General features: G+C 36.1%; 2 protein-coding genes across 3 annotated transcripts; one reads left to right on the top strand and one right to left on the bottom strand.

Moving 5' to 3' along the window:
- Nucleotides 1-4,267: 4,267 nt before the first annotated feature.
- Nucleotides 4,268-7,576, bottom strand: ubl5 (ubiquitin like 5). Of its 2 annotated transcripts, none has more exons than XM_015033946.1 (5): nt 7,488-7,576; nt 7,154-7,218; nt 6,239-6,322; nt 6,112-6,149; nt 4,268-4,918 (listed from the first exon to the last, which is right to left on the bottom strand). In XM_015033946.1, exons 2-5 carry the CDS (start codon nt 7,207-7,209, stop codon nt 4,875-4,877), a joined length of 222 nt encoding a protein of 73 aa, XP_014889432.1. In that variant the 5' UTR covers nt 7,210-7,218; nt 7,488-7,576; the 3' UTR covers nt 4,268-4,874. The 2 variants fall into 2 exon arrangements, with proteins under 2 accessions (XP_014889432.1, XP_014889431.1); XM_015033945.1 differs by having other exon boundaries at nt 7,466-7,558.
- Nucleotides 7,577-7,583: 7 nt separating this feature from the next.
- pin1 (peptidylprolyl cis/trans isomerase, NIMA-interacting 1) lies at nt 7,584-11,124 on the top strand. The gene is made up of 5 exons (XM_015033944.1): nt 7,584-7,839; nt 9,540-9,622; nt 10,035-10,143; nt 10,575-10,685; nt 10,820-11,124. The coding sequence occupies exons 1-5, from the start codon at nt 7,599-7,601 to the stop codon at nt 10,927-10,929; spliced, it is 654 nt and encodes a 217-aa protein (XP_014889430.1). The 5' UTR covers nt 7,584-7,598; the 3' UTR covers nt 10,930-11,124.
- Nucleotides 11,125-12,350: the final 1,226 nt, after the last annotated feature.

Raw genomic sequence — 12,350 nt, 5'->3', positions numbered from 1 at the left:
GCAGAAGAAATATTATGTTTTTTGATCAGTGACAATATTTGTTGTTAATCTGTTGCAAAAAGATGAGCGCTTTTTCCGGTAACAAAGTGCCACAAAGCCGTGATTTTCTGATTTTTACTTTTGCAAAATTTACCAACTGTTAATTTCTTGTGTCTAAGCAAATAAGAAGTATTTCAAAAGAGCTAATGTTTTATAAACAATACTATCACTTATTAATTTGGTGTTAAGAGATTAGCATTTTTTTCTGTTAACGAACTGCCACGAAGTATAAATCAGATTTTTTACTTTTATGTTGAATGTCTGTTTTATAATATATTTACCACCATTGACATAAAAAAAATTCACTTTTCTGCAAAATTCACCAACTGCACAATTCTTGTTAAGTAGTATTTTGAGAAGAGCTGAAGAAATCTTATGGGTTTTTTTTTTTTTGAAGAATAATATTTGTTGTTAATCTGTTGCTAAGAGATGAGCATTTTTTTCTGGTAACTACCACAAAGTAAACAGATTTTTACTTTTGAAAAATAAAAATCAGAAGGCAGCATTAGCACAAACATTAGCAGTAGCCTTTTCCCTAAAATAAGTTTTTTAGCTATTTTTTGATTTAGCCATGTTTGGTATACTGAATGGAGGAGGTCAATGTAAAACAACATGCTAGATTTACCCCACATGGCACTGGCAGTATTTAGGCTAATATTAGCATTTTGGCTAATTTTAGTTTATACGCTAATTTTAACATATTGAATGGTGTAAGCCTATGTTATCCAACAGGCTTGTGACTCTCCCCAAGTTATTGAGTACATTGTAGCTTACTTTGACATTGATGCTAATTTTTGCCATCAGAACGCTGGGTTCCAAACAACAAGCACATTTTGGCAGGCCCTGTTTAAATTTCTTCAGAAATTTTCTAGCCTCATTCTGAACTGCAAAGACTTCATCTGGGGGAAAATATCTTCTGGATGGTGCATTGCTGTAAGGAAAAACATTTTAAACAATGGCATCTCTGTAAAAAAGTCCAGATACTGAGCCACAAACCTTCAGGTTCATAATGCTACAGTCCTGCTCACCATTATTGGTGCTCCTTAATGTTTTGCATAGCTGAGTGAACATCTTCAGAAATAAATGGAAATGTTCAAAACTTTTATCAGCAGGATCTTTCAATTTGAGATCCAAAGTAATTTAACAAAGACAACTGCCATTTCAACATATATATTTTAATTCCAAAGGACAAAACAGAAAACCAGAATGTGCACTATTATTGACACCCCTCCTTAATATTTGGATGCGCAGCCTTTGGCAGCAATGACAGCCTCCAAACATTTCTTATATCTATAAGCTTCTTACACTTCTCGGGTGGCATTTCCTCCCACATTTCTTTTGCAATATGCTCAAGTTCTCGTATATTTGTAGGGTTCCTTTCTCCAATGGTAGATTTCAGCTCCACCCAAAGATTTTCAATTGGATTGAGATCAGAACTCATTGCTGGCCATTTTAAAACAGTCCATTTTTTCCCTTTCAACCATGCCTGCGTGCTTTTGGAGGTGTGCTTTGGGTCATTATCTTGCTGGAGGACCCAGGATCTTCGCCTCAAACCAAGTTTCCTTGCAATGGGCAAGACATTTTGTTCTAGAAGTGCTTGATAATCTTCTGATTTCATGATGCCTGTGATAAGGTCAAGGCTTCCAATACCAGATGCCGCAAAGCAGCCCCACAGCATTTTGGATCCTCTTATCATGCTTGCCTGTTGGTATGGTGTTCATTTTTTGAAAGAAAAGACCAAACATACTGTGAATTACCGAAAAGCTCCACTTTTGTTTCATCTGTCCATAAAACGTTGTCCCAGAAGGCTTGAGGTTTGTCCAGGTTCTCTTTTGCAAAGTTCACGCGTTCTTTTTATATGTCTTTTTTTCAGCAATAGGGTCTTCCTTGGCCTCTGCCCATAAAGCCCCACTTTGTTTAGTGTGCGGCGTGTGGTACTTGTTGAAACAATCACACCAGACAGCTCCAGGTTGGTCTTTAGATGTTTGACATGGTGTTTTTTTCACCATTTGCACCAACCGTTGAAGACTTCTGTCATCAATTTTTCTCTTCCCCACCCCAAGTCCACGGAGGTTCTTGATCGTTCCATGCCTGGAAAACTTCTGAACATTACGCACCGTTGTAACAGGGATATTAAGGTCTTTGGAGATGGCTTTATACCCTTTGGAAGTCTTGTGCTTGCAAATAACATTTCTGGTGTCCTCAGACAGCTCCTTTGTCTTTACCATTGTCACACGTGAAGATGGACTAACAGGTGGCTTTTAAAGCACCAATATGACCATTCATTGGTTAATTCATGTCATGTATGGAGGCAGTTCATCGCAAGTGATCCTTATTTGTGATTTTCAACAGGTGGGCCAAATTGGGTTTCCATACTGATTTTCAGCAAAGGGTGCCTGTACCATAGACATGGTAAACATTATGTTTTTCTCAATTTTTATCTTTTTAAATGTTTTTTATCATTTGCTGTTTTGCATCAAGCAAGCTATTGACATGATGATGATGTCAAACAAATTGTCAGGTTCTTGTTTGTTTTAGTCGCTATGGAAACACAAGGAGTTATGAATGGGGTAAGATTAAAAATTAAAAATACATGAGTAGATATCTAAATACATAAATGTAAGTCAGTAAATATGTCCTGTTTTCCAACTCATAGATGTAAAATTCTGAGATTTTACTTATGAGAATACTCGTAAACAAATAAATTTAAAGTATTTTTGATAGGTTTTATAAAGACAGTAAGTATTTTTCCAGAAGTTAGACACACATCAGTCACATTTAGAAACTGGCTCTAAATCCTCTTAACCCTCCAATGTCTTTTCTGACCTGGTAAAGTCTTTTTTTTTTTTTGCAATATCTTTGTAATTAAAACTTTTCATAATTTCATATTCCAGGTATTCCTAAAAAAACATGTAACTGTGGGGTGCTGCGGTGGCACAGGGGTTAAGCACAACGCAGCTGTCACAGGTTCGATTCCTGGCCTGGTGATCTTTGCTGCATGTCTTACCCCTTCCTCTCATTACCAACTTTCCTGTCACTTCATATAAAGACCACTAGAGCAAGTAAAACATCTTACTGATTTCATGCAATTAAAATTTTAATATACCTTTTATACATTTTAAGAAATAGCATTTTTAAATTACCACCCCGTTCTTCTGTAAGTGGGTCTAAAGTGACTTGCATTTATTTCTTATGGCATTAATGGGAATCTTTTTTTTTTTTTTTTTTTTTTACCAACTGTGCCTGTAGGAAACACTTTTTTTGAGAACAATACACACTGAATCCTAAGTGTCACCCCTGAATGATATTTTACAAAATAACTCTTACATATAAGTGTCTTTATTTTTTTACCTCATAAATGTGGGTGGGTGTGCCAATCAATGAGTACTGTGACAGTGTTATTGTTACAAATCAACATATTGGCCTATTTCAAAGTTAGTTAGCTAACATTATTGCCTAAATTTTACTGTGCATGTGTATTATTTGTGTGCGTGTCTGTGTCTGGATGAGAAAACCAAAACAAAGAGAATATGTTGAATGACATGCATATATTCAAGGTTTTTTCTTGTATCATTACAATAAATAAAATATAAAATCATAGCTATATAAATAAATGCATAAATAAATAAGCCAGAAAAGAATAGAGTGCCTTCTCCGGGTCGGGGAGGATGTCCTGCCCCAAGTGGGAGAGTTTAAGTTTCTCAGGAATGAAGGAAAAATGAAGCAGGAGATCTACAGGCAAATTGGTGCAGCGTCTGCAGTGAAGCGGGGGATGTGCTGGTCTGTTGTGGTGAAGAGAGAGCTGAGCCAAGAAGCGAGGCTCTCGATTTACCGGTCAATCCTTCATCTATGGTCATGAGCTTTGGGTCAAAAAAAAAGAGGGCACAGATACAAGAGGCTGAAATGAATTTTTCCCTGTAGGGTGTCTGGGTGAGAAGCTCAGATATCCAGGAGGGACTCAGAGTAGAGCCGCTGTTCCTTTACGTCGAGAGGAGCTACACTACACTACAATGGAACTGTTTAGAGGTCATTTACTGAAAGTTTTATAAACTTTTTTTTTTTAATTATAGAAAAATATAGAACACTAGCAATGTGTAACCACAAATGTAGGTAGGCCTGTCAGTTGTTTGGACTCAGAGCCAGTTTCAGACCCACAGCACCTGGTTGAAGGCCTGAACTCGACAAATTAGATACTTTTAAAGAAAAATAAGTCACTGAAAATGACTTGTTTTTAAAAGAGCGAGCATTTTACTCAGAAGATTTACCTAAAAAAAACAAAAAAAACAGAATGACCAATGTTTTGGAAAAAAAACATACTTCTTTATATAGAAAACAAAAGACATCTAGATAAGAACCAGAATTATACCTGTTTGATCATTTTAAACTTTTAGATAATGGATTGATAAAGAGAAACTCAATTACATGTCCAGAAAAATGCAGAGAAACACTGCCGACTACATCTCCACAGATTCATCCTTTTTTTGTTCTCACTTTAAAACTACTAGATCACGTATCAATTAGTCGTGTTTTTTCAAATGTTTAACACAGAGATTGCTAACATCAAAACCAAACAGTGCATCACAAAACAATCATCCAAATGGTTGCGTCTAAAGATACATTTTTCAAAACTGCAACAATCACCTGCAACTTGTCTTGTGAACACACTGCATTTAATTACAGAATATCAAAAGACCAGAACATAACTTTCCCATTATGCTGAGACTTATATGACAGCAATGTGTTTTTGTCTGGTGGATGGCGCCCCCTTTCAGCTGCACACAACTGTGTGTGTATGGAGTTGTGTCTGAGCATCTCTGACTTGTGGTCCTCCTCATCTACTGGTAGTACAACTCCAGGTTCATTCCATCATGGATTTCATCTGCAGGAGCAGCAGTTAAGTACAACAGTCTGACTTTATTGGCACAAGTATAAAATAACCATCAACAAACAAAATGCCGTATAGATTTCTTCTATTTTGGCCAAAGCAGGCTTTCATATTATCAAACGGGTTCAAATGAAACAACCTGATTACACACAAGGTGTAGTTTTCACAGCTTGTTTTACTTAATAAGGGGAAAAATGCAATTCAAATGAACCTGAAAAACAAAGAGCTAGTTGCCCTCAAAACTGACCTGCCATTAGACATAAGGCAGTTTATTTGTTTTTTTGTTTTTTTTACATCCCTGTGAAGGAATTTTGGGTGATTCTTGCAGCATGGTTTTAATCAAGCATGCCCAAGATGTTAAACGTTATCTCACAGAAACTGAATTGGAATTAGCACCAGACTTTGAAAAGGCTACTTCAAAACCATCATTTGGACTGGAGCAGCGGTTTTGGCCTTGGAACTTTCCCATGGAGGCCATTTTAGCCCAGCCTCTCTTGATTTTATTGTTGAATGATGAATACAGACCTTCATTAAGTCAAGTGAGCCTTAGAGTGCTTTAAATGGATTCTTTTTGACCTGCTGCATGAGTCCTTGGTGTGCTCTGAGTCATGATGATAGGCTGGCCACTTCTTTCTGCATTCATGGATGATGGCTCTCTCTGCAGTTACATCTCAGTAAATTAGTTATCACTGAATGGTTTTAATGTTTGGTTTTTTTAATAAAAACAAGCAACACATGGGGGGGGGAGTAAAGCTTGTTGAACAGCCAGACTTACTGGCGGAAACCCTCATTAGTAAGTTTAATTTAACAATGATTAGTGGGAAAAGCTGTGGTTATCAAATATTTGAACACATTTGAAGTAGGTCACTTTTGCTGTCCAAACAGACCTGACAGGTCCTATAAACCACCACCCTCCTGAAGACCTGCTGCATTTTCTGTCAACAAGATATTGGCATCTGGTTAAGTCCTGTTTGTCCCTCATGCAATCTGTCTGTCATAACTCTGCAAAATAGTTTTTGAGCTTAACCTATTTTTGCTCCTGGGCACAAAATACAGTCAAAACAAGCTGAAGCCAACAGGAAACACAACAAACCAAAAAACAGAAACATTCCTTTGTGTTTACCAGTAACTTGGTGCAATTTCATTGATCAGCTATAGACAGTGCAAGAGGAGCGCTTAAAGGATACAGTCTCCTAGAGTCACATGGTCCTTAAATATGGTATACCTTTAAAACAAACAACAGAAATAAATGTAAGGACATTTTGCAGATATGAACAGCAGTGAATGTGAGAGTATTTCAAATGAGCAGAGTACCATTTTTTCAAAACGATCTTGTCATATCGTGTTCCTGTCTGAGCTGCGATGAGCTTCTTCAGATCTCCGATGGTATCCTCTGAGCTGAACGTGGAGGTTAAGGAGCAGTGTGATAGCACAAAAACAACTACTGCTTCTGTGAGACAACAAAAATGTCATCTACAGAGGCTGAAATCCTGGTTAGACTATTTTCAACCGTCCAATAAAAATGAACATTAGGAATTGATGATCTTGAAAGAAAACAAAAGGTCAATGATTTAAATGAGGCTCATTTTTTAAACTTCAAGTTCAGATAGTGGGCTTATGTTTGTCCTGCTGGATCTCAGCATTTTCTGTGTTTAACACTGGCTCTCAATAAGTACAAATGAAGTTGAAGCAGAATTAATATCTATTTGCTTTTTTATTCCATTTTAGTGCTGTTGGTTCAGCATATCTACATTTAACTGCATTCTTCTAAATAAAGTGGCTCTGTGTTCTCTGACAGATGGTCGCTTTCTAAGCTGCAGTTTTCTTCTTGATGAAAAACAGCTATTCTTTTCCACTAATACCACACGTTAGTTCAGGACGATAGATTATTGCAAAATTAGAGACTCAACACAATCGGTTGGGTTTCTTTTGATATAAAATTAACAATTAGGACTAGGAAACAAATATTACTGCAATGTATTATTGAAATGATCAAACTGGACCGCACTGGATTAATTTGATGATGCATTTCTCTTAAAAGATTGACTAATTTCATGGCACTACAGAAATATTTGGCCTTTATAAAACCAAAATATTGAGACAGGACCATGTAGGGAAAACGGATGTCCTTTGAAATCATATCTAAATAGGTTTCACTAAGAAACTGAATAACTAATAACTTGTTGTTGTTTTTCTTACCAACCCACTGCTTTTCACACACAAGGATACTTGCATTTGACTCGGACTTTCTTTCCAAGACGATCGTTACAAACCACCTCGATCATTTTCACCGTCTGTCACAAAAAATAAGGGGAACGTAGTTAGGCCAGCGTTTGGCATAGCTGAACTTGATTAAATAATGGGTCAAAACATGAAGCAGTTTCGTCTGTAAATCCCTAAATTCAACACAGTAACCGTGTAAGTTAGCTAACATGCTAAAAAAAATACCGTCGTTAAATTATTATTGTATAAATAAGTAAGCATACGAATAAACAGCCTCTATAATCACGAAGATATTTACTTAAGTAAAAATTAATTTACCTAATTTAAACACTTCACATACACTGAAAGAGCAGGTTGAGAAATAGTTTTCCCTCGCTGGTATGTTCTGCAACGCTCTAGTTCGCTTTGCCGTAAAGCAGGTTCAATTTCTAGACCAATCAAATCAAGTAGAATGTTGATTCACAACAAACGGAATCCAATGGGAGAGAAGGAAGGCCATCGTAGGGCGGGACAAGAACTGAAAACAACTTGTATCGAAAACAAGCTATTAACTGTCGTGTCCTGCGCTGTAACTCCTTCCTTGCTTCGCTGCAACAGTGAATTGAAAGTTGAAAACGTTGCTACTACAACAAATATGGGAGACGAAGAAAATTTACCGTCCGGATGGGAGAAGAGAATGAGTCGTAGTTCAGGTAATGAACCCCAATCTGAAACAGGATAAATAAGCCACAGAGTTTTATAAAATTGTATTGTAAGTAGGTTTGGTTCGCTAGCTAGCTGCATGTGCATCGTGGTACAATAAAGAAGGAAACTAGGGAAACCTTATTATTACAGAATGATTGGGTGAAAGACTTGATGTAGAATAAGAAGCCATTAATGCGTTTTTTTCCAGATAGGGTTCGACTTTAGTGATTGTGTCGTTACACGAGGAGCTAATTCATTCAGGTTTGCTTCTGCAGGGCCACACATGACGTCACCCCGTTGTATAAATTTGCGTTAAAATAGCGCGAGACCCAGAGTTTTAATTAACATAAAAGTATCTAAGAGTCAAATCTAAAATTTTAAAAACAGTTGTCTTGGCCTAGCCTTTTAAGAGAATCTTGTTTTAACTGATTTAACAAATGCCAAACTGAGTTAAAGAGGAGTAAATGTCTGTTTTTTTTTCTAAATGACCCCAGAACTTCAAACTTATTTAGCAAACACTTAATCAAATTAAGTACTGGCCTTCATGAAGCAATGTTAGCTGTGGCTACACTGTTGACTTTAAAATAAGGGATATTCATTACTTAGTAGTTATCGTACATGCTAAAATTTCATGTTGCAATATACGGTATTTACAACAACATTTAATTTCCCTTTTTGAATTAGATTTTTTTTATTATTTGAATTGTTGAAGCAAAGTACACAAGACTGAATAATGTTTTTTATAGTTTAAAAAACATTATTTAAAGCAACAGTTTTTTTTTTTTTTGTACAAACATGCGATTTCGTATAGCTTGACACCTATAACAATTATTTGGGTTATTTTCTCTCCCTTGCTCTCTGACTGCCCTTATTAAAATTATGTATTATTTATTCTCTATTTCTTCTCCTTCACCCATTTAATTTGTTATAAGGCTGTTAAAGAGTTTTGTAGCGAATAAAGCCAAAGTGCCTCATGTAAATCAGTTGTTAAATGTGTAAAAAAATATATTGTAGTTAAAGTGCTTTAATGCGTCTGTCATGTTCTAAAAATTTAACCAGACTTCTTTTAATTTCTATGATTTAGATTTTAAATTATTTGTTAGTTTCAAATTTTAAGGTTTGAAACTTGTTTGGGCAAGTTGAATCTTTTGAAATATAAATGATCAAAGCACAGAGCAAACCAAAATAGTTCTGATTGATTTCCTGCTGGTTCCCATTATTTACAGGTATTACATGACAACCTTTCCTTGCAATAAGGCAGAGAGCTGAAATCTGAACACTGGTAGAGGAAATTAATGCCAGGTGGTTATGCTGAAACACATCTACTTTGATTTAAATCAGCAAAGTCACATATTTATGTCTAGTCTGACTGGGGTTTTTCTCCTTTTAGAGTTAAATTATTATTATTTTTTTTTTAACTCTAAAGCTACAGGGGTCTTATCATACCGATCAGTTATGACGCTGATGCTGCTGGGACCAACATGGTACAGAAAGCTTGAGCTTTAAACACTGATACTGGCAAACTGTATTTATGCGTTTCTTTCTTTTTGTTGTTGTTTTGTTTCCAAATCATGCCAAAGCCTCATTTACTGTCCCTTAATTTGCAGTTAAAAATTGACAAAATTATGTGACATATCAGCGTTTTGTGTCTGTTGTCTATTTTCCAAAAACAAATGTAATTTGGACGTCTGTATGTTTGCTCTTGCAGGAAAAGTGTATTACTTTAATCACATCACCAATGCCAGCCAGTGGGAACGTCCAGTAGGAGATGGACGTGGAGAGCCAGAAAAGGTTGAGCTGAAATAATGATTGTTGCAATTTAATCAATTTCACAGGGCAACTAATGACAAGAACTGTACACCATTACCAAAAATAATATATATAATGTATCACTATTAGTTAAGATAAATATGCCTGTGTTACAACCTGAGTCTACTCTTCCAGTTCCAGTGTTAAGAGTTGTTAACAAAAATGAGTAAAATGAGTTTACTCATTTTTGAGAACGTAAACTTGCATTATTATGCCATTATTTATGGCATAATAGATGAAAATAGTCCCAAAACAAATACTATTGTTTACTGCAATAATTTCTGGAACAATTTATCATCTACAAAATTTGTTATCATGACAGACTTAGGTCCTTTGGATGAATTATTAATGATCTTTGAGCGTAGGGTTCATGTGTTTTCTTTCCCACTTGCAGGTTCGCTGCTCTCATCTGTTGGTGAAACACAATCAGTCACGTCGACCATCTTCCTGGCGAGAACAGAATATCACACGATCTAAAGATGAGGCTTTGGACCTCATTCAGAGTAAGTAGAGATGATCAGATGAGCTGTAGCAGGATGCCGCTCAGGAGGTTATAAGATATTTCAGTAATTGATTTCAAAAGTAAGGATTCTTTACTTTCTTTTTTAACATGTGTTAAAGTCATGTTACAGCCTAAGCATCATGGGAAAGAGGAGATGAGAGGCTCATAATCTATGTTGCTTGAGATCCAGCATGAAGTTTTCACAGCCCAAACCAGGAGCAACCATCTTCCAGGAAACGTTAAAACACTTAATATAATTCTAATTGTGTCAAAAAATAAACTTGGTTTTTAGTAGCCGTAAGCTGTAATCATCCATTTTTACAGAAATGTGCATTTGAAGTATTGTATCACTCTGTGTACATAGTTACATAAATTTCATTTTCAAAGATATTGTTAATTGCGTTGTCATGTTGTCTTTGTTTTTCCATGCAGAGTACATCGAACAGATCAAGTCAGGAGAGGAGAAGTTTGAAAACTTAGCCTCCCAGTTTAGCGACTGCAGCTCAGCAAAAAATGGTGGCGACCTTGGTGTGTTTGGAAGAGGTAAACCCTGAATGGCATCCAAAAGAAATACTTACAGGATTTACAGTGCAATTGTCAATAACTGAATGATTCTAACTTTGTTTTTGACGTGAAAAATTCTATTCTTTGCTGAATGCGCCTTCTGTATGATTCAGGTCAAATGCAGAAGCCTTTTGAAGACGCTTCCTTCGCTCTCAAAGTAGGAGACATGAGTGGGCCTGTTTTTACCGACTCTGGAGTTCACATCATCTTACGTACCGGCTGAAAGGACGGCACCACCTGCTCTCCCACTCCATTGTCATACACGCATTTACTGAAACTAACCCAAGCAGGCCTGCCATTTGTTTGAAATGCACTCATCACCCCAGTAAGTCAAACACATACAGTAATGTTTTAGAGGGGATTATATGCTCAAAATCCCACACTCAAGTTTGATTAATAAAATGACTCTGAGAACAAAGGATTATTCCCAAAGACCTGAAGCTTTTATCTACCACAGCAATGCCATGATAGAGAAGCATTAGTGCCTGGAGTTGTGACTGATTCCTGAAAAGCAGATGCTACTGTAACTGACATGTGCATGTTTTTAAAATGGACCATCTATTGTTTGCTTTTTCTTCTCCTTCATTCCTGCTGTCTGCCAAAGCAGTTCCTTTATGTACACCATTTTCTCAAGATTTGTAGGTTGGCTGTTTAAATCATTTTCAAGATGTTGTGTATCCCTGCAGACAGAGAATTAGCTGTTCTTTTACGTTCTACACCCAACATTCAAAAACTAACAGTTTGTTCATTTATGGAAATGACTTCAGAAAGAGCATGTTTGATTCTCAGACGGTACCATTGAAAGCTTGCAGGTTTTAACATCAGGCCCCACAGCTTTTAAAAGCATCAATATTCATTTAAACTGTTGACACTGTTGTAACTGAGGAATAAAGTTATAAAACACATTTTTGTCCCTTTACTGATTTGTTTGTGTTTATGGCTGTCAGTTGGGTTTTTTTGGGCTTGTTTTCATAGAGCTGGTTGCTTGTTTCTCTCCCAAGCTCTAGCAACACTGAGAGCAGAGCTGAAACCTGTCGGCTCAACAGGCAGCAGCCCTCCTACGCATTGAAAAGTCTGAAAAAATTCAGAATAGTACAAAAATACAGTCAGAATTTAACTGTTCAGTTGCCCAATTTTTAAAAATGACTGGAAAGTATTAATTATTAATATTAAAATATTAATAGTTGCAATAACAGAAAAAAAAAAATTAACAAATGATCCGCTGAGGATGCAATTTACATGAAAGTGCTACATTAAACCTGAAACTCAATGTTGCAGATTGTAATATCAGACCTGTGTGATAAACTGCTACAGAAGACACAGACAGCTCTTGATAAAATGTTTCCTGCCACACTGACTGAATACCAAATATTTGCCTCGTCACCAAGAATCTTTCTAGTTCATCCCTTATTAACAATGTGTTGACCTAAAATTAATAGTTATATAACACAAATAAACAAATTACTGAAAAAAATTGACAACTAAAAATCAGGTTAGTTCAGTATGACTTTATTAATTCCAAGGAGAAACTAGATATATTAACACATTTCCAACATCTCTGCAAAGCACAATTGCTGAACAACAAACAAAAAAAAAAATAGTGCTTTTCAAATATTCTGTAAAATTACAGATTGTTGCAAATAA

Source organism: Poecilia latipinna, unplaced genomic scaffold, assembly GCF_001443285.1.
Source record: "Poecilia latipinna isolate Pla-1442-1.1 unplaced genomic scaffold, P_latipinna-1.0 Scaffold283, whole genome shotgun sequence".
In the NCBI taxonomy this organism is placed as follows: Eukaryota; Metazoa; Chordata; class Actinopteri; order Cyprinodontiformes; family Poeciliidae; genus Poecilia; species Poecilia latipinna.
The sequence above is the reverse complement of the archived record's forward strand: the minus strand, read 5'-3'. Positions and strand labels throughout refer to the sequence as shown.

Coding starts and splice junctions, on each gene's coding strand:
- ubl5 (XM_015033946.1), bottom strand. CDS start 7,209: ATGATCGAGGTGGTTTGTAACGATCGTCTTGGAAAGAAAGTCCGAGTC. Junction 6,323..7,153: donor AAAGTCCGAGTCAAATGCAA/GTATCCTTGTGT, acceptor CTCCACGTTCAG/CTCAGAGGATACCATCGGAG. Junction 4,919..6,111: donor CCATGTGACTCTAGGAGACT/GTATCCTTTAAG, acceptor CTGCTCCTGCAG/ATGAAATCCATGATGGAATG.
- pin1 (XM_015033944.1), top strand. CDS start 7,599: ATGTTGATTCACAACAAACGGAATCCAATGGGAGAGAAGGAAGGCCAT. Junction 7,840..9,539: donor GAGAATGAGTCGTAGTTCAG/GTAATGAACCCC, acceptor TTGCTCTTGCAG/GAAAAGTGTATTACTTTAAT. Junction 10,144..10,574: donor GGCTTTGGACCTCATTCAGA/GTAAGTAGAGAT, acceptor TTTTCCATGCAG/AGTACATCGAACAGATCAAG.